Source organism: Oreochromis aureus, linkage group 16, assembly GCF_013358895.1.
Source record: "Oreochromis aureus strain Israel breed Guangdong linkage group 16, ZZ_aureus, whole genome shotgun sequence".
NCBI lineage: Eukaryota > Metazoa > Chordata > Actinopteri > Cichliformes > Cichlidae > Oreochromis > Oreochromis aureus.
In genome coordinates, this window is record NC_052957.1 from 10,118,306 (window position 1) to 10,143,932 (window position 25,627).

The following is a 25,627-nucleotide window of genomic DNA, read 5'->3' on the forward strand; positions in this document are numbered from 1 at the left end:
TTTATTATTAATGATCAAAAGTGCAGAGTCTTTGATTCAAAGGGTTGACAATAGTGGAGAAATGGGCGGACAAAGCTGCACAGACACATTGTTATATCATTAATCTGTAATGTTCTGCTCAGCTGTTACATTGCGATTAAGTGCTGTAATTGTGTTTGGAATGCCTACCTTCCTTCAGCCTGTCTCTTCTTGTTTTATATCACATAATCATTTTTATAAATTTGCCTTTTGGCAAGCTTTTTTTAATTGTACTCCAACAATTTATGTATTTATTTTTTTCCTTTTTTACAGCATGCTTACTTACAATCCACAGAACACAGTGCATCTTATGGGTTGCCAAGTTCTAGTACGGCTTCTTTTAATAGAGATTGTGGCACCAAAATGAGTCTAAGAAATGAAAGATGATTTAACTGAAAACATTTTACACTATCATCCATCTTTATCACTGGGTATTAGTACATGGGTTAAGCGATATACAGTGGATTGAGCACGAGTATTTTCACAGTTATTTTTTGTTATTTAATGTTATTTATAACAACAGCAGTAATACAGTGGCTGGAAGTGCCACTTTCAATATCTGGACAAGCAACAGATACAACCTGCCAAGCTTCCCAGCCCCTCAGAAGTCTACCTTATGATAGATTGTCTGCTGTGTCATATGATAACATAACACCTATAAATATCCTGCTTTCAGTGATGCATCAGTTAAAATAAAGAAATAGATTAAACAGTCCCCTCTGTTATCACCTCTTCATGTACTTGTCAGTACTAGACAAAAATTTAATTTGACAAGCCCACTGCCCCCCGCCACCCCCACCCACCCATGCAGTTCAAAGACTAAAAAGGGACAATTCAAGCAAATGGAAGACAAAACTGTTACATATCTTAATATTTCATCTTCCTGCCATTCAAAATGAAAATAAAAATGCAATTTAGATCATAATGAGTCCCTGACATTGTTTTGTGTGTTGCTTATTACATTAATATTAATATCATTTTGTGTGTCTCTTAGGTTTTGGGTATACTGTGTGTAAAATTAATATGTTTAGGCGTTGCTGTTTTTACCAGAGAATCTCCAAACTGTGTTTAATAATACATCAGATCTGCAAATATGAATCCCTTCTGTCAGCTTAAATGCACTGTTAAATTGACTATGCTGAAATTGAAAAAACACTATATTGCAATCATGTTTACCTCCACGTTAAAATAATAATAACAATAATAACAATAATGATTTCTGTATAGCATGAAACTAGCATTATAAAGTGCTCCACAGAAATACAGAATAAAGGAACAAACTGATAAAAGAACAAATTGGCTGCCACTCAAACAACTGAGTGTTTGTATTGTGTAGAAACAGATACATTGCTATAGCAACATTGACAGTATATTTAGCAAAACAATGGGTGTGCTGTGACAGTATGATGATATCTGAAGACATGTTGCTAAGGTGTGTAATGTCTATCACTGCTTTCCTTTCCAGGTGATTTTAATGCTTTACAGTAAAGCCTCATAGACTTGCAGAGATACAGAGACATTGGCCCAAAACCATTCTGGTTATATATAAAGATGACCAGGCTCCACTGTACCTTAAAGACTATCTGAAGAGAATAAATCTCTGTCAAAGTGCAAATTTACTTGAGACTGCTAGTTTTTAAAATTAGAGCCTGCCCTGAAGAGCTGTCTCTAAGTGTGGATTCAGAAAGCAGAGACCCTCTCTACTTTTTTTTCTAATAGCCACTAAAGTCTAATAATCTACAAAGTGTACTGAGATTACCTCAGTTTCCTGGTGTAGTGTGACATGCTTACCTTATGTGCTGCTGTTTGTTACACACAGAAATGTATTGTAACAGCACCTCCAAGCAAAGATGATTCCCCATAAATTATCAAGAGACTTTTTAGTGATTAACATGATGAGTTTTTTTTCTTTATACATTTATACATCCATTTTCTTTCACTCATTCAATTCAGAGTCATGGAAAAAAGAAACCTAATTTAAAAGTCTTGCTTTAAAAGGAGGAAAATTCAATGTAACTTGCTGTACAAAGAACAGATGGCATTATATTATTTGTAGGTTTATGCAGTATTGCTTTTGAGGTGGTTATTTTCTTGTTGTTTGGTTAAAATAAATCCTGTTAGTCCCACATGAATAGAACCATTCAACACTTTAATGAATTGCATTCCCCCAAGAATAAGCAAATTGGTACGTTATTGTTACAATTAAAGTAAACACCTCGTGCACTGTAAAATGAAAGCACTCTAACAGAACTCCTTGACCCGAGCCAAATGGAGAGCTCACACAAACACTCACAACCTGGTAAAAGAGTTGCACTGCGGTTGTACTAATCCTGCTATGCTTGTGCACCTCTGTTTATTTTGTGGATCCTGGGTGTCTTTAGCTCCCCGTGTGCCCAGTCAGTGAGCAGTCCATCTGTTTCGTAACATGATTTGATTGCAAACATTCCTTATCGAGTGTGAACCCACTGCCGTCACAGTGCAATTCACCAACAATCTGTTCAATCTACACCACTGCTGGTGGTTGATTGAAAAGTGCCAGTGCAATATCACTTCACTGGCAACTTGACTTTGCAGGCAAATTACTAGTTAAATATCTGCAGGCAATACAAAGAGTGCGATATCTAGCTTGTTTTAATATTATGCATTTTGTATAGAGATTTTTCTTCTAAATCTTCCATATATAATGTGTCACAAGGTGATGCTTCTTTAAACCCATAATATTTGGCAGCATTATCAAACAACTCTGCCAAGCATTTGGATGTGAATGCATACCTTTGTATGTTCTGACACCCAACTGTTAAAAAATGATGGCTGTTCCATTGTTGATGCTGAGCCATGCCCCCCCTATTCCATCTGCACCTGTCTTTAAAAAATACATGAATTTGGCTTGTGAGATAGAGTATTTCCTTAATATTTACTGATTGGTTTATGCATATTTGAAAAGGTTGAATTGATTCATGACTTACGTACGTTTGTTTTTTAAATGTCACCATAAACACTGAGAATATATTATATTTTTTCACATTGATTTTGACATTTTAGTTTTTTCAAAGCAAACCTAAGGAATAAAGTCTTTGTACAATACAATAACAGTGCATTACAATGTTTTTAAAATAAAAAATTTAATATGTGCTAAAGCTGCTATATAGCTTGACTGATAGACTTTATATTCTTACATATAATATTAAATTCCTCAAGCTGCATCACCCAAAGTTCATTATTCATGTTATCAGTCCTACAGTGGCTGAATAACAGTTGTCATGAATGAAAAAGTCTGACTGTTCAGTTTGTTGTCTGGCTTTCTAGCGGTGTAATATTAAAACTTTTGTTATGTTATCACAGAGTGTGTAATAAATCCTACAAATTCTGTCCTTTTGAATTCCAGCCCACTTCATTAAAACATTTTACCAATACACTTCTTGGCAGTTTAAGTGGATTTTTAAAGACTTTTCAAACCCATCACTTAGCAATCAAATATTTTATCCATTAAGCATAAAAAGTCAGGTCAGCTTTGCAATGAAACCACTTCAGGATGAGTAAAAAAAAAAGATCTTGAACATTAAAATCATAAAAACCTACAAAAAAGAAAAAAATACAAGAGAAAAATTATGAAATGAAATCAGCTTCTAGATAGCCATTGACCATCAGAGCAAGCATATTTCAATAAACGCCTGTCTAAAATTATACACAGGAGCTACTTAGAAAGCTCAGAGTCAGAGCGGTTGTGAAATTCACACTAACAATGCCAGCTAAATCATTGAAATGCAGTTAAGCTCTTCAGGATACACACACAAAAACACTGCTCTCTGATAAGTGGGGGAAATAATTCACAGAAGGTAATGTTTGAATACTCATTCAACACTCAACATTCTCCTGGAAAATATAGCACCAGCTACTGCTGAGCACTTGAAAGGAAAGTGCTGAAAAAAAGGATGAGTTTCTAAAAGATTTTTTTCACCCAAGTTAAATTCTGACAAGATACTGATTCATTTTACAGCAGCATAACAATAATTATTTTCCTTATTAACATTTATATTATTAAGACATTAGTATATTTATAAAACTAGAATATTATCATTCCCTAGAGTTATTTTTTATAACGGGTTCAATTTTTCAGTATTTTACTGATGTGTGAAACAGACCTTCAGCATTTACTATTAAGGTGTTATTTATTCATAGACACATGAGTTAAAGATGATCTGGTCAGAATGTTTTCAACAGCACGCGGTAATAATCCATTCTCCAACGCTGCTAACGATAAACACTAAACACATCTGATGCACATCTATTCACAACCAGGCTGCCAAATGGAAATGAGTAAAATGATAATGTGAGATGTCCCAAAAACACTCAGCAAAAGATGATGGTGGTGTTCAGTATGCAGTATACTGGTGGAACGTATACCATCATAGTGATAGAAACAGACATTCACATCTATGAATTTAAATGTAAATATCTATAGTGTGCCTAATCAGCATGTGTTTAGACGTCTGGGAATTAGAGCACCTGCAAGAAGCCTATACTGGGTGAACATGCAAATTCCTCACAGAGAGGCATCAGCCTCCCTATGGACAGTTTCAGGCTGTTTGAAGTAACAGTGCTAACAACTGAGCCGATGCTGCCCTAATGTGGAGTGTCATATACACTCCCATCTAATTGAAATGGATTGCTATTTTTGAAGCATGTGATATATAAAGTCAGAGGTGTAACAAATTAAATCTGCTGCTTAAAACAACATGTTTGTGTCCTTTAGTATATAGGACAGAGGGCAGGGTAAGTGTTCAGAAGCTGACAGAACAGTAAACACTGGGTATGGCTGTTCGTTTTATGCCTTTCTCCTTTCAAGCACAGCCTTTTTGTGAACATAAGTGGAATGGTAAGAACTAAAATATGAAAAATAATGTATCAGAACACTGCAAACATGCAAGATTTACAAAGAGCTTTTATTCTAAATAGAGAATTATACCCATCAGCCGCTTTATTCATAGGTAGATCTTGTTACTACTGGGTAGATCTCCCATTGTGACTTCACACCTACCTTAGTTCTATGTGGCACAGATTCAACGAGGTGCTGGAGACGTTACTCAGAGATTTTGGTCCATAATGACAGTGTCACACAGTTGCTTCAGATTTGTCAGCTGCACATCCCTGATGGGAATCTCCCATTCCATTACATCCCAAACATGCTCTATCAGATCGATATCTGGAGAATGTGGAGGCCAGTGTACAGGAAACTCACTCCCATGTTCAAGAATTCACTTTGAGATGATTTGAGCTTTGTGACAAGGAGTGTTATCCTTACAGAGGAGGCATCAGTAGATGGATACACAGTGGTCTTAAAGGGATGGACATGGTCAGCAACAATACTTAGGTCGGCTGTGGTGTTTAAATGATGCTCAGTTGGTACCTGAGGCCCAAAGGGTGCTGGGAAAATATACCCCAGACCTTTACACTATTACACCACCAGCCGGATCTGCTTATACAAGCCAGAATGGACCCATGTTTTCATGATGCTGCCCATGAAAATGTTGCAGCAGAACTCAGACCAGGCAACATGCTTCCAATCTTCTACTTCCAAACTTGTCAGCTACAGTATAACAGGAAATTGTAGTCTTGTTTTACGATTGCAGCTGACAGGAATGGGACCTGGTGTGGTCTTCTGTTGCTATAGCCCATCACCTTCAAGGCTTGAAGGTTGTGCATTAAAGGATGATTTTTTGCTTACTGTTGTCTTTCTGTCAGTCCAAAGCCATTCTCCTCCGATCTGCCACTCACTGGATATGATCTCCTTTTTTGCAATCCAGAGATGGTTGTGTGGTAAAATGCCAGTAGATTATCAGTTTTTGAAATATTCAGACTATCCCGTGTGGCAACAACAACTATGCCACATCAATAACCTTTATTCCCCAATGTGATGTTTAAACTTTAGCAGGTTGTCTTGACAATGTATATGTACCTAAATGCATATTTACATTAGAAAGTAATAAAGTGGCTATTGAGTGTATATTTGTTTTTGCAAGTTTTCCACTCTGTTTAACCTGTAATGATTAGAGGTTAGTTTTTACATTGCCTTTTGTCACTTGGATCTCCATCAGTGTATTACAAGCCTAGTGTCCTGGCAGGCCTAAGTTGAAGCCGCTCAAACATGATTGTCTATGTTTGTTTGTTTGTTTAAATACAAATGTTGCAGTTGTTAAGGTAGCTAATGCATTTTATTAGTTTACTTTTAATAATATGCAATATTAAAACCTTGTAAAAGCAAACCTAGAAAGAAATGTAGGGATAAAGATAAGGTGCATGTTACGACTTTTAGTTATTTGATGATATTTGTCCACTTAAGTCCACTAAATACAGTTTACGGTGATCTACACTGTTAAAAAAAAATCCTAGAAAAACATCTTGATGCATTCTCAATCATCAATCATCCAGGAAAGTAAATCTCCAAAAGTTGAATCTGTTCATCTGGACGTAGCGTTTTGTGGGAGAAACGTTTCGTCACTCATCCAAGTGACTTCTTTGATCAGTGGGTTTTGGTCAGTGATTGTTGATCAATGGTCATGGGAATTTGCATAATTATGATTAAGGAACTGACCTCACAGCCCATTGTTCCTTCAGTGGGCTGGTTTCAGTCATTATGCAAATGTCCTGTTTATAAGGTTTGGGGAAACCTGCAGTCAGCTGAGACTGAAGAAGTCACTTGGATGAGTGACGAAACGTTTCTCCCACAAAACGCTACGTCCAGATGAACAGATTCAACTTTTGGAGAGTCCTAGAAAAACAGTTATATTCCGGCAGCTGGGGCACCAAAGTAATACCATAAAATAACAGAAAATAACTTTCTCATGAAAATACGGTTATTTTCAGTAATGACAATACAGTTTGTTGCCCTAATTTTACATGGGATTTTGCCTTTTTCAAGTGCTTGTAAACATTAAATTAGGAACATTTTAATGTGATTAAACAATGAAATTACCTATAAACAAGGTCAATGAATGTGGCAATATGAATAATAATACTTAAATGTACAGAAATATACAGTTAACAGTTGGTTTAAATAATAATGGATTGCATGCCCTGGGACAGACTGACAGAGGCGAGGCTGCCATATCGCACCATCGGCCCCTCTGGCCGTCACCAGTAGGTGAAGTGTCTTGACCAAGCTTAAAGTACATAAAATACATTTTCCAGTTTCCCCCTCTCTCCTGCCACTCACTGAGTCTTTGTGCAGAGCTGTACATGTGCAATCCCTCTGTTCAGTTTACAGACAAGTATAGTGGTTGCCATTGGTATATGAGGCTGGTATATGCTTCACCAGATAAAGGTACTTTATATGGTGGGTAAAAATACATTAAAAATTGGAAAATTAATTGACTAGACGGGAACAGAGAACACTCAGAACACTGAAAGCACTGGTTGCTTAGTACTCATTACCAAATTTGACCTTGATTTTAATGTCATTTATCCACCTGTATCTTGTCAAATATCTTCAAATGCTGCAATCATTCTGAGAAAATTATTTCACTATCATCCAGACAAACAGACATATAAAATTCTGCCAGTTCTTTCAAAGCTGCCTTTCTAATAGTTCCCACTAGAGCAGATGTCTCAAAGATCAGATTTTGCCTTGATGAGACACACAAACAGACAGACTCACCAACTGAAAATCATTGAAATTCTTCTGCCCTGGTACCTATAGGCATAGGGACACCTTGACTATTGGACGACTGACCAATCTAGTTTACAAACTTCCTTATCCTTACACTTGGTAAAGAAAGTAGGGTCATTTCCAATCAAATGTCCAGATAAATTTGGTGATAAAAAAAGTGATAAAGACACAAATGAATTGAAATATTCACATGTTATGACTGCTATGAACAGACAAATATGCTAACACACTTCCCCATGAGCTAAGCTTGATTTCATGTGGTGGATTATAAGAGCAATATAGAAGGAGACAGGACATGTTTACTGCAACCCCTCCAGCAACAGATAAAATATTAATGTAGACAAATAGTATCCTGCCTGGTCTGAAACTGCAGCATGTAATTCAGATTTTGCCATCTGCACTAAAATAAGAGACTACAAGCTGTGAGGGATCAAATTTAGACGTGACATAAAACTACAGGAACTGTTTGAAGTCATGCTGTAACAAAGTGCTGGAAAAACACATTTGAGTTTTTACAGTATTGAACATTTCTTCATAAATACATTTAAAATGCTATATTTGTTTTGTAAATATTGATGTCACTGAGTAATAGTACTCACTAGTCTGCCTTCACACAAATGACATCAAATTAATCCATAGGGTTTAATTTGATGTCGGCCCACCCTTTGCAGCTATAACAACTCTTTTCGGAAGGCTTTCCACAAGGTTTAGGAGTGTGTTTATGGGAATTTTTGACCATCCTTCCAGAAGTGCATTTGTGAGCCCTGATGTTAGACGAGAAAGCCTGGGTGACAGTCTCTTGGGGCCTTTAACACATCTCAAAGGTGTTGAAGTCAGGATTCTGTGCAGGCCAGTCAGATTCTTCCACACCAAACTCATTCATCCATGTCTTTACCGACCTTGCTTTGTGCACTGGCGCACAGCAATGTTGGAACAAGAATAGGTCATCCCCAGACTGTTCACATAAAGTTGGGAGCATAAAATTGTCCAAAATGTCTTGATATGCTGAAGCATTAATAGTTCCTTTCACTGGAACTAAAAGGTCAGGCCAACGACCCCATACCATAATCCCCCCTCCACCAAACTTTGCTACTGGCACAATAAAGTCAGACAAGTACCATTCTCCTGGCAACCACGAAGCTCAGACTCATCCATCAGATTGCCAGATGGAGAAGCATTCGTCACTCCAGAGAACACATGTCTACTGCTCTATAGTCCAATGTCGGCGTGCTTTACACTATCTGACACTTTGCATTGTGTTTGGTGATGTAAGGCTTGGATGCAGCTACTCTGCCATGGAAAGTCATTACATGAAGCTTTTTACACACTGTTCTTGAGGCAACATGATGGCCACATGAAGTTTGGAGGTCTGTAGTGACTCATTGTGCAGAACGTTTGCGACCTCTGTGCACATCAGTATCTCTTAACCCCAGTCTGTGATTTTACTTGGTGTATCACTTCATAACTGAGTTGCTGTCATTCCCATTCACTTCCGTTTTGTTATAATAACAGTAATGCCACAGGTGGCATCCTGTCATGGTACCACGCTGGAATTCACTGAGCTCCTGAGAGTGACCCATTCTCTCACAACTTTAGGGTGAAGCAGTCTGTGTGCCTAGATGCTTGGATTTTATACACCTGTGGCCATGGAAGTGATTGGGACACCTGAATTTGAATGGATGAGTGAATGTTTTGGGCAATATTGTGTGTGTGTGGTTGTACACTGGCAAGCTACATATATTTTGATTGCTGTCAATGTTGTAATGAGATTTTGACCACAAACAACACACCTGTAGCAAATAAAGACTTCAGGACATCATTCATGCTTATAATAAAGGCAGAAAATTTGCCACACAAGCTGAGATCTTGCCATTGTTCACTTTTTAAAAGTTTTTTCAGATTTCAAAGTTGTTCTACTCTTTTAAACTATAACTTTGTAATTAACAATTAGTTTAAAAAATTATAAAAAGGTGCAGAAGTTGGTCAAAAGTTGGCAGTGTTCTACTCAAATTTTACAAATTTTTTTTCACCATCTACAGTGATAAAATATGAATAAATAAACAAGCCTCATTAGTTTGAAATGCAGAAGGACATGAAAAATGTTCATTAATATTGTAATTTAATGTAAAAGTGAAACAATAAAAGTTTTTTATCTTTCACTAATACGCATTAGGTCTGAACTGGTATATTCTGACTTAAGAAAACTGCCACAAGCTCAGACATTACAAAAGCTTTTATCCTCTCTGCTTTTATTTATTTCCAAATTGACTACCAGCCATATCAATAAAAATATAAAACAACAATGTGAGAATGCTTGACCTGAGAACACAATCCAATTGTTCCAGCAGCAAAGATGAAACAGTTGCCTTGAAATTGCGTGTGTCTCACAATCCGTGAATAACGAGTTTTTACCTGCAAGTGAGCGCTTTCGTATTCGAGAGCTGCCACATCCAGCACATTCAGAGAACTTGGACCATGCAGTTAGAGTGCAGTCATCCTTGCAAGCCACCCGACACTCTCTGATCTGAGGGGGCAAGGGACCAGCCCATTGCAGGCACTCTGTCATATTGGCAGACTCTCCACTCTGCCCAACACAACTGACTCCTGCAATTACAAGAATGCCATTTCAGTTATACATTGCACAAATGACAAGCCATTCTTCATCAAGCCGAAATTCAGTCACGCTACTGTAAAATAGTCTTCAAAAATTCCTACTATGCCTGAGAAAAGGTTCACAGTTTTATGTGAGGTTGCTTGGACTGAAAGAAAATGTTTCCACAGTGCAGCCATAGTTAGAATATTCTGGTGCAGCTTTCATGTTAGCATCAAGTGAAATGGTAATTCAACCTTCAAGCTCAACACTATTATCAGACTTCTTTAGATAACCATGATTTATTGTATAAAAACAGGACATTCATAATAAAAGCTTAACATGAAAGGTTAATAGCTTTGACAGAATGATCTACATGTTTTAAAATGAAATTATTGGAGTCTGATCAAACAGGGATAGAGACATTACAATTCAGCAATGAAGCTACAATATGTGCCAGGGTGTGCCATGAATAATTACATTAGCTGCGTAACAAAAGCAGATGTGTGTTTTTCCTTTTACTGATAGTGGGTCTAGCGCTCAGTTGAATAGAAGAAACATTTCACAGTCTAGCCGGTTACTTTCCTTTAGACATACATAAATGAATACAAATAAATGGAAGATGTAAGGGGTGTCTTTTTCAGAAAATGCAACAACAAGCATCATCAAAGGTCAAGAGCAAAAGGAACAATCAATATAAGAGTTAGATCAGAATGAGTTTTTAAAAGCTGTAGTGTGAGACTGTATTTTACTTTAAACAAACATGTTTCAACATGCTCAATTAACAGTAACGTTAACATTTTGATGTTTAACAGGTTTAATATTAGCAGTGCTTTAGCATATCAGGATTACATAGTAATAAATCAAGTACTTTTCACAGGGGATGGGAATCAAAAACTGGTTCTTGTTGGGAATCGGTTCCCACTGTTTCAATTAATTGGAACGGTTTGCTACTTTTGCAAACGATATTTGCAAAGTAGATATTTCATCAAAGGGAGGAAACACTACCAATATGCAAAAGTATTTGCTCACAAAACACGCGATAACCTTAAATCAATGTCGTGTTTTTAATTCTGCTCCGGACCAGTGAATCTCAACCCATCAGCAGCGGTAATGTTTGCACGTCCTCACACGTTAATACGCAGGTAAATAATCAACTAACATTGCATATTATGTTAGCGCGATTTGCCTTATTACAAAACCTGCCATTACTGTGCGCTGCATTTAGGTGACCATGATGAGACAGACAGATAGAGTCTGGCTGGCTCAGATGCTGGCAGTTCTCGCTGCAGTCTACCGGTAGCGTCTCCTTTCAGGCCAGGATAGACGAATGTCACTGAGCAGTGACTAAGTTTGTGGTAAAAGGCTTGCACCCATTTGCCACAGTAGATTCCCCCGATTTTTGGTAAGTGAATGTGTTTAATTGTAGGCAGGGACATTACTGGATATTCTTGTGTAATTGCTACAGAATAATTTATGTTATACTTTGTTATTGCTACAGAAGAATATTTATTTTATTAATATTTTACATTTACAATTTTTTTTTTCTGGGGACCCCGTGATACCCCATCGAAGAGCCGTAGGCTGTAGATCTCTTAAGATCTCACTGTTGGGTTTGTAAGGCCATGTTACTCCTAAATTTATATCTTGTTCAAAGACAAGATATAAAAGAAAGTTCTAAGCTAATCGACCTGTGTGTTCTCCTTTTTTAAAAATAAGGATTGATAGGAGGATCGATAAAGAATCGAATTGTTAAACAGAATCGAAAATGGAATCGGAATCGTGAAAATCTTATCAATTCCCATTCCTACTTTTCACCGAAAATGCCAAATCCTAACCTGCAGGCAGGTTAATGGCTCACCAAAAATAATAGTTTCCATTTCTTTGGGTAAAGGCCAAGTTAGCACGTTAGCATGCCCAAATAAAAATAAACACAAACCTAGGAATATCACACTGTGCTAAAATAAAATGGGTTAAAGATGCTTTCAATAACTCCTTTGCAGAACTGTTTATGATTTGCTGACAGACACGTTAAGATCATAATTACAATTCTGACAAAATAAGACCGGGGTCTGAGACAGTAAAATTGGAGCTTACTTGACAGTCAGTTGGATGGCTTTCAGCACCCTCAATCATTGATAATTAGCATTTGTGTAACTTAATATCCTAGCATGGCAAACCACACATTAAGCACAATCAATGATGGTAATGAAGTTTGAGTTAAATGGTGTATCAATAAATATGTTTAGACAAATGTTGCAGGAATATTGATATTTTATAGACAGTTAGTTATACACCTAATTATCTATTCCACAAAGGGAACATGTTATGGAAGAAAGCACATCCATTTGTTAGAAACACATGCATGACATTTGAAAGAAGTAGAAGAAATAGATTGTGTGATAAGTGGTTTTGCATTTCAAATAGCATAATAATTTAAACACTACCCAGATTTAAAAACAAAACAAAACAATAAAACAAAGTAAATAAAACATCTGAATTACAATAATCAACACATCTACTAGTTGAAAAAAGGAATGATTTGTCCCTCCCAGATTCATGGAACACATTTTTCAGACACTGCACACAAATTAGCTATATAAAAATAGTACTATGTGTAGAGTTTTAATTAAAAAAAAAAGTTAAAAAAAACAATAATACAATGCCTGTGGACATATTGGCCCGAGTTTGCTGGCTGATGGAAGGCAGAGGAACATTTTTAGCTTTACCAGGTTCTGTTAACTGTGAAGGAAAGGTTGAATGGACTTTAACGCCTTGAAAAAGGAATCCTTGCAGATAAACAAACAAACTGCACAGGGCATTATAATGTTCAAATACTTTGCACTGTCACTCTGGGATTTAAATAAATTATTGTTGCCAGTGAGGGGAACTTCTCCTCCCGCAAGACCTCTGAGTCTTTGAGGATTCACTGATCTACAAACATGCCTTTAATCCATTGTATTGATTTGTATTTGACTTTTAAATTTTGCCCTCTGACAAAAACTGTTTGGTTTCTACATGTCTGCTGAAAAGGCGTGGGATGGTCATTTACATACAAGGCTTCTGCACAGGCAGCACAAGGAGGAATGTAGCTGTTATCAAAGTGCATTTATGTAATGGTCAAATGCATAGCTATACAAAAGCCTGCATGTTTATCTATAGGTTAATTCTGTAAGCCATCAAACACTTAAGACGTGAGAATATATTGAAAAATACATTTTTTTATGTCTTGTCTTTTAGCTAGTCTCACTAAAAACCCAACTATGAGATCCCCAAAACCTTCCTATTAAGAATACTATCTCGTTGTCATATTGTTTTGACTGGGGGCCATGTAGTCTAGCCATGTTTCTTTCAGGCTCTGGTTGCCTACACCCGCATCATCTCATCATCTCCTCTTACAAATGGTTACTTTTTTGTCAAGGCATCTCAGCAAATGACAAGGATCATCTCTGATTATATAGATACTTAGAAAGGTATCTTGGAGTGCCATTTAAAGAGGGTATGCTTTCAAGAGGCTTGTCATACTCTACCTTTTTAAAATCCCGAAGAGCTTGAAGGTAAAAGAGATTCTTTAAAAAGATCAAATTTCTTTCTCTTTTATTCAGTCCAGTCCAGAAGATTTTATGTTTTATATCTTTACTTAATACAAAGTTTTTAATGCATTATATATCCAGCCCACACATCCACCATCAAACATAATCTTCATTTTAATTCAGTCATACTGCTTGTATAATGTTCTTCAGTATAATGCATTGTGAAGAGTAATGTGGACTGGATTCATCATAGCCATTAAGTCACATCTTTCCTGGAGCAAAAGATCATCAGCATGACTCACTTTCTACTGAATAATTACTCACAACGGTTCCAGTTCTACTCAGGGAGGAATATAACATATCCAGCTGGTTATGATACAAAATTTGGCTGAATTTAGACACAGTATGTAGTGCGATATGCACTGACGAACTGATCGCTCTAGTGGTTATCAGCTACAAATTCACACAGGTAATCTGCAGTCAAGTGTTCTCTTTAGTGTTTTTATTTTATTTGGAAAGGTTCTAATTCATCTTGTCAGATCTTTCATTTAGTAATGCCTCTTATCTGCAAGCACCTCAGCGTGTTAGTTGTATAACACAAACCTCTCCTCGTTCTGCACATTATTAGACATTAGCATTCATGCAACGTGCCTTGAATCTGGCATGAGGCCAGATTCACACGGACATGGAAGTATTTACCCAAGGCAAGGAAATATTGGCTCTGTAAACCTCAAATCCAATCACAAATATGTTGCAAATTCTGACTATTATTTTAATCTCATAGTAAAGTTCTGAGCCTGAGGTTCACAACATTTTGACTGGTTTTGACTAGGAAGAAAAGCCCTGGTTGCTCTTTAAGCTGTTCTTTTACCGTCTTTAAACTATTCATAGTGACATTTATCATCACTAGTCAGTTTCCAGAGGCTGCACAGTATTTGTATTAAAACATTTCTTTCTCCCAGTAGAGGCAACTGCAACCAAAATGCTGCTTACCTCAAGGAAAGTAATAGTGCTTTCTACATAGATTGTGTGTCTGGTTTTACTTTTCAGTGTTAGAAATTAAGTCAAAGAAATGTGAGATAAACCCAAAGTTAAGTGCGTAAGTGCATTAAACAGTCAATTATATCTACCTTAAAGCAAATATGGAAATCTAGTCTAGTCATATTTGGTTGACGTACAGGTATAAAGTTAAAAGGAAACATTTTAATGGGTAATACAATAGAAGCGGAGTTGAATTCTGGTGATTTAAAAAATCTATGCCTTACTGTGCTGTGATTTGCTGCTCACTACCACACGAAATATGAAAGCTGACATGCAAGATAAGAAAAAAACACTATGGACTGTTCATGACCAGAGAACAGAGGACCAATTTCATAGTGCATTGCAATAGTTGGTAGAACCACAATGCAATGTTAATATTCTATGCTGTTCATTTAAACAGTATATATGTTGTCAAGAAGACAACATACAGCCATAGTTGTTGACCAACCTGGTAAACAGGTTAAAAAACGACAGTTACTCTTAAATGTAATCTGCTTAACTACCATCATGCAAAAATGATGATATACAATAAATGACACAATTACTCGGCAACCTACACATCCCATGAAGCAGTGTTAATGCCAGCAGAGGTTTGTAACTCAGTTATTGAGTTGGCAGAGTGTTGATGACTTTTCTGCACAATTCACCTTAGCATGCAGTGCACATATGCGCTACGCATCTCAGCACTCAGTACTGAGAAGCATAGTGAGTTGCTATGGTTCCTAAACACTTCTGCATTGTGATCATACCACTTACAGTTGATCATGGAATATGTAGGAGTGAAGGAATTTCACAAACTGACTTGTGGTTCCATCCTATTCCAATTCCATGCTCAAATGAGCTCAGTGAGATCTTTAGTATAATCCATTCCTTTACAAATGTTTGTAGAAGCAGACTGAATGGATAGGCGGTTGATCTTAAACACGTGTGGCACTGCATCTGAAAACAGCTCAATTCAAAGATGACTTTGATACCTTTGTCCAGTGTCTTCGGAAACATGATTCACTTCAAGCTGCTGAAGAAAGCCAAAGACAAGCAGCTAAAAGCCAGCCTAGATTTTACACTGAAGGAGGATCAAGGTCTGACATACTAATGTTGCAACTTTTCATATTCAATTTTTCAATGAAGAGAAGCGTTTGAAGTAGCTATCATCTCATCTCTCACACCCTTACAACAGGATGTGAACATAGCAACTATAATTAATAGCAAGTCTGGGGGAAATAATTCAAAGTTGAATACTGTATAAGGGTCATGCCTTACCAGTTCATCTCAACCTTCTAGCTCCGGTCATGGATTATGTAGAAAAAATGTATATGAACAATTCAAGTTTAATGGACCTTCAAAGGTTTTAAATAAGGTTTTAAATAAGTTAATAAAAACGTGTATATTTTTTACACATTTTTACACCCAGAAAAAGCTTTAATTAAAAACTAATATTTCCCCTATTCTTCATTTTATTGCAACCAAAATTTGAGTTTGTATAATGTTAATAATGTTGTAGAAGTAATTCTGCTCTCCATAGGAAAACTGCCGGCCACAAATCTTACTAAATACAGCCCGAGGGCTGAAAAACTGACTACTTAGCTTGTTGTGTGATTTTTGGACTGTGTAGATTCCTGTGTCATATCCTTGATGAACATCCTTATGCTTCTCTCAGAGGATCTGTGGAAATGACTGCTACAGGCTCAAATTATTAAAAAGCCATAGGTGTTAATTGGATCATTTTGCACTCATTTACAGGCAAGCAGCTTCCTGATGCATTCCTGAAACCGGCTGTTCTAATTTACTTATATGGCTCAAGAGAAGTTTTCAGAGCATTATTTTACTGCCTTGAGAACTTTATAGCATTTCTGCTCTCGGCATTACTGATTTCTGCGTAGCAGTATAATTACAACTGACATTTCTCAAGTGAGTTTCTATGACTTTTCGATGAAGATGGGAAAAGTGTTTGTAGTGTTCCTAGGTTAAGAGCAAGCCTCATTGACCTTTAGAGCTTCCTATTTGAATATGATTAGTTGTTAGCCAAGTTAAATACCTGTGACATTTCAAAAACTGTAGTATGAGGGTGAAATTTGCAATTGGTAAAAACACTGAATTTAAATGTAGGATTTAAACAACAAAGATTTCAGAGGCTACGCTCACTCAGTTCAGGCTTAACCAAGTCAATGAGAGGGCACATAAATGTCAAATTGTGGCATAACTGGAGCAAAGTAATTGGGAATAGAGCCATAGCTGGAGTACAGAAACAACGAAGGACATATTAAAAAAAATAAATTATGAGCTATTATTATGAGTCTCTGACTTTGGGATTTTCTGCCTTGCATCCGGTATGTTGCAGATATTACAAGATATAATGTTCTAAAAGATTTGATTGGCTACAAATAAAAGAAAAACAGCAAACAGAGTATGAATGCATTCAGCAAAATCAGTGTAAACTAGAGGGTGACATAATGACAAGTAAGGAAAAATAAAATAAACTACACTACACAATCAGATCCTCGTTTTAATGTCCATCTTTTTTAGTTTAAAGGTGAGCAAAAAGGTGAAGAAAAAACCTGATGTACTGTATCAATATATGCTTTCTTTCCTGCTGTTTACAAGAAATAAATGACTTGTTTTCCTAAATTGAAATTTATTTATGTTTATGCCTGTACGCTTGTGACATTATGTTTTGAATTATATTCTTTTAGGCCTGACTTTAGAAAAGCAGAGAAAGCTATGAAACTTTCAAAACCTTATCCAACATAAAATGCACTCGGTTGTGAGTCTGCTTTAAAGTTTTCTTCTTTTCTTTTTTAAAACTATATGTGTGAGTCAGAACATATGAGTGCATGTAGGGTCTGCATGGTGCTAGCTCTGGCTTTTCATTTCTATTAAAGCAAATATTAAAGTAGGCGGTGATGGCTGGGCTTGCTACATACGTTAATAAGAGACTAGCGACGTGATGAAATTGTCAAGAAAGCACAGAAAGTTTCATCTAATGATATTCACTTAACAAATTGCTGTCTTCCTTAACGTTTCTGCCATTTGCTTGTTAGAGGAGCAGTTCAGAAAGGACTATTAGGTCTCATTAAGTAAAGATGGTATATAGATGGAAGAGCAACGCTGAAAATAGGTGAAATGGCAGCAGCTGGAAAATATAAAGTGGAGAGAATGCACTGAGTTAGGGCTACAACTTGCCTCTTGTTTCTAAACCTTTTCCACAGGTTTCTCCTGGTCCCGACAGTCCACGTCTCACAGATTCAGGAACTAGAGAACAGCTGCTCCATTTGTGCGTCCTCCACCTAGACCAAAACGCGAAGGAAGAAGAACTTTAGGTTGGCAGCGGCTTGTTACAGTTTCAAGTACAGAAACGCTAAAGGTGTCATTATTTTCTTCTCACAAGTGCGAGTTTGTAGCCGTGAACTGGACCACAGGCAGCACTGAATGTGGAAAAATGGAAGTGAGTGCCATTTTTGATTTTACAATAAAAATAAAAATATTATGGCATTGAATTTGTCCAGTTTGTGAAGGTCACATTGCTCTATTGGTATTTGATTGAAAACACTTCTGGAAATAAAACATTGAAAACACTTCTGCTTGAATTCTTGGTGTTTTTTTTGTTGTTGTTCTTTTTTGGGGGGCACTTATGTATGAATACTAAAATTAGATACATCAATTCACATTAAATACTAGAAAAACTCAGTTAAATGCTTTACTGTGTCTTATGGTTAAACACTCATTCTTGCAGTATGCTGAAGACATAAAGATATGGGCGTTTGAAGGAGTTTAAATCTGAGCAGATTTTGGAGGAAACCAAACTGGCAACAAATCTGAAAGCATCACACTGAGCTGAGACATCCAGACATTGTTGGGAAGTATCTCCAAATGACTGATGACAATGAGAGACTATTACTTAAGAGTAGGACCATGAGCCAGCAGCTGTAAATGTTTCTCTAAAGCTGTTTTACATTTGTAATGTCATTTGTTTTTTAAGGTATTTGGCCTGCAATTCTATAAACAGTATTTTTATTTATTTATTTATTTATTTTTTCTTAGCTTGGAATGTGGTAGTAGTTTGAGAATTTATGAAGAAAACAGGTTGGCCTTGTACTCAAAACACAGATGAATAGTTAGATTTTTTAAGGAATATAGCATATCAAGCAGAGCAGATGAAGATGAACACATATTTTACCCGTCATGGTCCTCTAGTGAATGTCAAATATCAACATACAGCTGAATGTCTTCTCACTGTTGAGGTCTGGGAAGTGCTTCCGCTCCCTTAAGGCCAAAACAGAGAGAATGAGGAGGAGCTTCTTCCCCCAGGCTATTCGGGCCCTGAACCAGGTGTAGGACTGGACTCTCCCACACACATCACATTAACACACACACCACCACACATTTCCTATAATTTATAATCTTTATAATCTCTTTCTGCTATTTGCACATTTTTTACTGTAAATTTCTAAGTTAATTTGTAAATTTTGTAGTAACCTGTAAATTGTAAATACTGTAAAACTTTTTTCTGTCATTTAATGGTCGGGCATTGTACAGCTACAAGCATTTCACCCCTATGTCATACTGTGTATGGTTGTGTGTGTGACAAATAAAATTTGAATTTGAATTTGAATCTCATTCCAAGGTAATTACACAGGTCTGCAATGAAAAAACTGCATAGGATTTGTTGACTTTTTCTTATAGATTTTTACTCACTGAAACCAGGAAAAATATATTAAAAATTCCATACCGTCAGGTTTTCTTGCAAAACTTATTATTTTACTGTAATTAAGTGTATAATTTCCCTTTTTAAACTGAAATCTGCTATCCTATAATTGAGTAAAAAAAACATAACCAGTAAGGTTTTCTTATATTAATTTAATATTTCTAAGAGCTAGACTCAAGAGAAATACAAATGGAAAATGCGAGCAATTGAGGGGGGTCTGTGGGTTGGTGGGTGGGGGTTATGGTGGGACTGGCGGTGGGAGGAGCTCAGATGATCATGTCCCAACAGGTTTATTTTGTTCATAGCAAAAGGTAAAGAATCTCTGAAAAATTATGCATAATAAATTTTTTTCATTGCTGCTGTGCTTTTTTAATTTAAACTCCACATATTTTGCAAATAACTGGTCGTGATGAAGGGAAATTGAGATCATTTTTGGATTCAGCACCCTAAAAAACATTAAATTTACCAAAAATATCCCATGCAGCTGAAATTTTTTTTAACCGACCTGTGTTAGTATCATATTATCATTCAAGATTGCAATTTTATATTTTTTTTATTTGTTTTTAACTATGTATCGTAACATCTGAATATAAACCAGAATTTGTATTTACTTACCTGTTTATTACATTTATTACGTCTTGTGCCATTTAAACCTCATCATTTAACACTAATAATGCACCCTAGTAATGATTCTGTTCTTTTATATGGCAGATAAGCTGAGTTAACTTGTCTTTGGATTAGAAAAGAAAGCGGTTCATTATAAATAGTGCTTTTACCTATACACTGGACATACACGAAGTGATTCACACTCTCTCTCTTCGTAAAGTGTGTCGGGACACTCTTGACCTCCATTAGCAGCCCTCTGAATGATGGTCCTGTATCGAGACTGTGTGGCGGCGGTTGCATTTTCTGTTAAACATGAAAGATAATCTTCACAAAAAGGCTGCCTTCAGTGACAGATTATTTGCACTGCTGAATTTAAGTGAACATTTCCAAGGAGGAATAGGACGTAAAATGATACTGAGACAAGTGCCTGACAAATGTCTTGGACGCAAAATAAATGATGCCTCAATATCACCACTGTGCTCTAATATCTCAAAGAGGGAAAAAAAAAACAAGTGGTCTCGAAATTGTTCCGATGCTGATTAGCATGCCCTTGTAGCAGCGATGTCCTCCACTTCACTGCAGTCTGTTTTCGGACACACCACACTGTAATGGCTTCATTTGGCTCAGGCTCCAAGGCTCATTACACAGCACTAATTACTAAACATTGAAAATGGTGCAATTAAGAAAGAGATTACATCATCAACAGACCCAATGGACTACAGCATATTTACACAGATGAGATGCCTGCTCAATTCTTCTAAAAACAATTACATACTTTTTGATTTCCGAGACATTACAGTACACATATTGAAACCCATTAAATATCCATTCTTTTCTCTCTATGTGCTAGGTTAATGTAATGGACAGTTAAAACTGTTGTTTACAATTAAATGTAATTCTTGACAACACTTTGCGTGTATTGCACTGTCCATTTTTCTAAGAAGTCTCTGGTCATCATTATAAGCATGAAGCCAAGTGCATCATATTTGAGTTTTTGAGATTTTTACGTCATCTGTGTTTCCCATGAAAAATCTGAATATATTGTACATTACATTTTCAAGCTATTCATTGCAAAAATAATAAATAAATAATTAATATCTATATGTAGCAACTATGATACAAAGTTAAACCCATATACGCAAATTAATATTTAATTTAGAATTTTCTGGCAATTATTTTATAGGTCAGGCTTAAAGGGATAGCATATAAAGTGATTTATACCTTTTTGAAGTTTACCCCGATGTACTGATGTGTCTTGATGCATGCTCAATCATCCAGGTAAGTAAATCCCAAAAGGTTGATTCTGTGACCATCTCTGAATCGAGGAGGGGCCTAAGGGTGCATCTTTCGCCATCTTACAATGCTGTGATTGCCGCCATTCCCAAACTCCATGTGAATGGTACTCATGGCCATTGATCAGTGGACCTTGATCAGTGGTTGTTGATCAATGGTCATGACAATTTACATATTAATGATCAAGGAACTGACCTCACAGCCCATTGTTCATTCAGCTGAGACTGAAGAAGTCACTTGGATGAATGACGAAACGTTTCTCCCACAGATAACGCTACGTCCAGATGAACAGAATCAACCTTTTGGGAATACACTGATGCCAAATTAAAATCAGTTTCTAGATAGATTATGAGTAATCAACTGATTACTTATAATCTAATCTATAATCTATCCATCTATTGTGAAAGTATGAAATGTGTGTTTATTTGAATAGGTTATTTGTGCTCCTGAAACAACCCCAATATATTGATAATTTTCCAATTTTAAAAGATTTTACTCGGGATGCTGATTAATTTTCAAAAGACTGTTAAGCTATGAGAGAGGCAATTGTAAAATAAATTTCTAGAAAATCCTGTGAGTGAGCTACCTGGAAGGCAGGTTGATGGGCAACTTGTCCATTCACTGAAAGGCGTCACAATGCAGTCTCTCTTGCAGGGAAGCAAACAAGGACGGACGGTTTCCGGACGGGAAGAATCTGAACATCTAAACATACAAACAAACAGTGGTCTTAAATTCTCTTCAGCCCCCAGGTGATGAATGATAAACGTCCTGGGTCTCACTAGTAAGAGGATAGCGCAGTAAAACAACTGCCCTGTCCTTGACATCACACATCTCCCCACAGAAAACATGATTGATTACATGTGCCTCTGCCTGCATGCTCAAGCAAACGCTACACAAATACAGAAATTTACAGTTCTCTCACACATTCAGTTGCCTCCCAGTCTACAAATATTACTCAATTAAAAAAAAAAAATCAAATCCTCTCCCAATTATTAATTATTCAAGCCTACAAAGTGCCTGCATGCTTCACAGTGCATTTTCACTTTTAAATCCCAGTTTCACTAAAACTAGACTAATCAATATTTCTTTATGTTAGTTTTGTAGCCCACAGTGGCATCAACTAGTGGCAGCATGTAGGCAATATTTTTTTCACTAAAAATCTCCGTTTTCTGTTAACTAAACAAAATATCAGCAATGGCAATGTATCTGTAAATAGTGGAAACAAATTTATGATCAACTTAAATATCCCAGTGAGTGGATTTATTTTACATATACAGAGCAGCCAGAGCCATTTTTTGTTACCAACAAGACAAGTGAAAGAGTGCTCCAGGGGAAAAAATCAATCAAACATGGCTGCTAATTAACCTGAGAAACAAGGATATGCAAACTGTTTACCAATAGATCATTCCAGCTACACCAAACACATCATTACCAGGTTTTAATGAGCATCTGACCGACTTTTAACAATTTCCTTGTCTTAATTCATGCTGGCACATCTCTTGTGTAACATATCTGTAACAGCCCTCTGGCTGTGTTGTGTTTTGTGTGTCGTGTAACCTTGAATTGGTGCGGATTAATGCAGCTATGTAAAATCAAGTAATTCATAAGCTTTGATGTCTTCATCAACCAGCAGCCAACTCCTGTCCTCAATGTACAAACACACATGAAATTTCACATTTCGTTTCAGAGCCAGTGACTTCCTTTGCCCAACAACCAGATCCAGGTCTCACTAGAGACCCAGCATGGCGCCACATCCTACTGACTGCAGAAAGCCAGCACGCACAGCAATGAGATCAAAGTATGCCAAAGCATAAGGAGGAAAGATACATAAAACCCATCATTCCCCAGCTTTATCCCTACTCTTCTCTCTCTCTCCCTTTGCAGTGATGTATGCCAGAGGGCATGACAACGCAACAGAGCAGCTGGGGTATATTGTGTGGTTTTCCCAAAATGAGGGAGTTAGATTTACTGTCAAGGCCACAGTGTTCAGCTGTGACATTGTGGATAAAATTAACAATCTCATACATATCATTAATAATATTAATAGTATGTGTGTATACATACTACTGTATGAAGTTTTATCACTGTCAATTTTATTATTTACACACTGAAAATCAATCTGTTTTTCTGGGGGCTCTGTATTGATACCAACAAAAAAAACAACTAATCTTTTTGTTGAGCCACTGCTCACTGCTGAGATTACTGCTCAGCATGAAATGCTAAGATGTTTGCTGACTGAAGTGACCCTTCAAACAGAGCAGCAACAGCTGTATTCTGAAGCATTTTCCAACTCAAAGCTTAACAATTCAGAAATCAGAGTTTGAGATAAACTGGGGTTAACGGAGAATTGCAGCGCTCCTACCTACCTACTCAATTTTTCTTGCTTTTTTAATCCAGGACATAAGCTGTTAGAATGTACAGGATGTGTCTTGGGTATGAATATAATTTATGCCAAATCTGCGTTTTTTGATAGAGTCAAACAGTCACAGCATAGTTTGGAAAAACGTCAGAAAGACCTGACTTTGGTGCATAAACACACTAACAAACTGACTCTTTCTGACAATCAACATCATCTATGATGAAGAACAACATGCTCATCTATTCACTAGGTGCTGTTCCATTCAACACTCTGGTGGTATATGAATATCAAAGACATGATTCACAGGATACTGTACAGGCGAGAGCTCCTGGTGAAGCAGAAATGACAGCTTTCATTAAAGCCTCTGTGGCGGCAGATAGGACAAGCATTAGAAAAAAAAAAGACTCTTCATAATCTATTTTACAGCCCTGTCAATAGCATATCAAGCTAAAGAAGAGCAAACGTTGTGAATTATTTATAAATCTGTCTTCCTGGTGTGGGCTATAACATCATTATAGTGACAGAACTAAAGCCCTTAGCAGAGTTTGATATTGTATTGCTGAAAGAGGAGTAGATAATGGTGGAGCTACCACAGCAAAATGAATCTCTGGTTCACAAAAACAAATGAAAAGAAACACTGAACACACAGAAGGAAAAAGGATAAAACCAGACCTCAATACACAAAACTCTGGGATGTTATTTCACAGTGAAGCAAGTCCTCTGGGTCATCTGTTAGTAACTAAAAGCATACGCTAGAAATCTACGAGTAAGGCGGTTTTGGAAAATGGAGACTGTGTTCTTAAGTGATTTTTTTGTAAGAGAAACATCCCATCTTCCCCTTGATTTTACAAAGCTCCTTTTCTCCTCACCTATAATTTAGCATTCATTTCTCTCAGGGCCTATTTTCAGCTTCTAAAAATAAGCAGAGCAGCACAGTAAAAAGATACTTTGATACAGAAGTGCAATTTTCATACTGACAAAATAAGTCATCTCCCAGAACTGAAGAATATACAAGTTGGAAAATATCTCATGTAACTTAGTGGAGAGGCGTGGCATGGGTAGTGGCCTTAACGAGTGCCCTTCAAGTTTTAATTTTAATTACCATAAACATCAGGTGGGGGGCTGAGACCACATATTCACCTCATTTGTTCAAGAGCAAATGCATGGAGGTCAAATTATGACTCATAATAAATCTCGTGAATATCCATCAATATGCTGATGACACAGTTAATTACTCATCAGCACCCTAAAAGCACCCATCAGACCAAAAAACAGCTTCTCAGGACAAGAACCTTATACTCAATGTGAATCATAGGGATAGAAATGCTATGGTTTAAGGTGGCTTCACGGTCTGAGAGACTGTGTAGTTTGCAGTCATTGATTCAACCATGCATTCTACACCTTATACAAGTGCTTAAGGATAATGTGAGGTCACCGCACTACAAGCTTAAGCTGAACTTGGAAGTACATCTTTCAAAAGGATTATGATCCTAAGCATAATAACAAATACACAGAGGATAAAAAAGCCCAGTCAAAGTCCAGATTTAAATCTGATTGAAATGCTGTGTTAGGATTTGATACAGCATGGAAGCAAGACAACGAACGACATTGACATTAAGGAGTGGACTTCCTGTTTTCAATATTCATAAATGCAGACATAATAAACAGACAATTTCTGCTACTTTCAATATTGCATATTAAGAAATACAGTAACTCTTTTGCTCTACACAAAGAACTACATACAACCCAAGTGCTCAAATGTGATGGGCCAATGGAACTCAGACTACAAGAGAAACCAAATTTTGTAGCTATCCTATGA

General features: G+C 36.7%; 1 protein-coding gene across 1 annotated transcript in view; it reads right to left on the reverse strand.

The window, feature by feature from the left end:
• thsd7ba (thrombospondin, type I, domain containing 7Ba) overlaps positions 1–25,627 on the reverse strand; it is a 160,985-nt gene that overhangs the window by 46,017 nt on the left and 89,341 nt on the right. Inside the window, exons 11-14 of the mRNA XM_039600333.1 lie at positions 22,036–22,151; positions 20,327–20,459; positions 18,029–18,132; positions 10,097–10,288 (exon numbers count right to left, since the gene is read on the reverse strand). Of these exons, the coding sequence (XP_039456267.1) occupies positions 10,097–10,288; positions 18,029–18,132; positions 20,327–20,459; positions 22,036–22,151 (545 nt within the window). The remainder of the gene's footprint in view (positions 1–10,096; positions 10,289–18,028; positions 18,133–20,326; positions 20,460–22,035; positions 22,152–25,627) is intronic.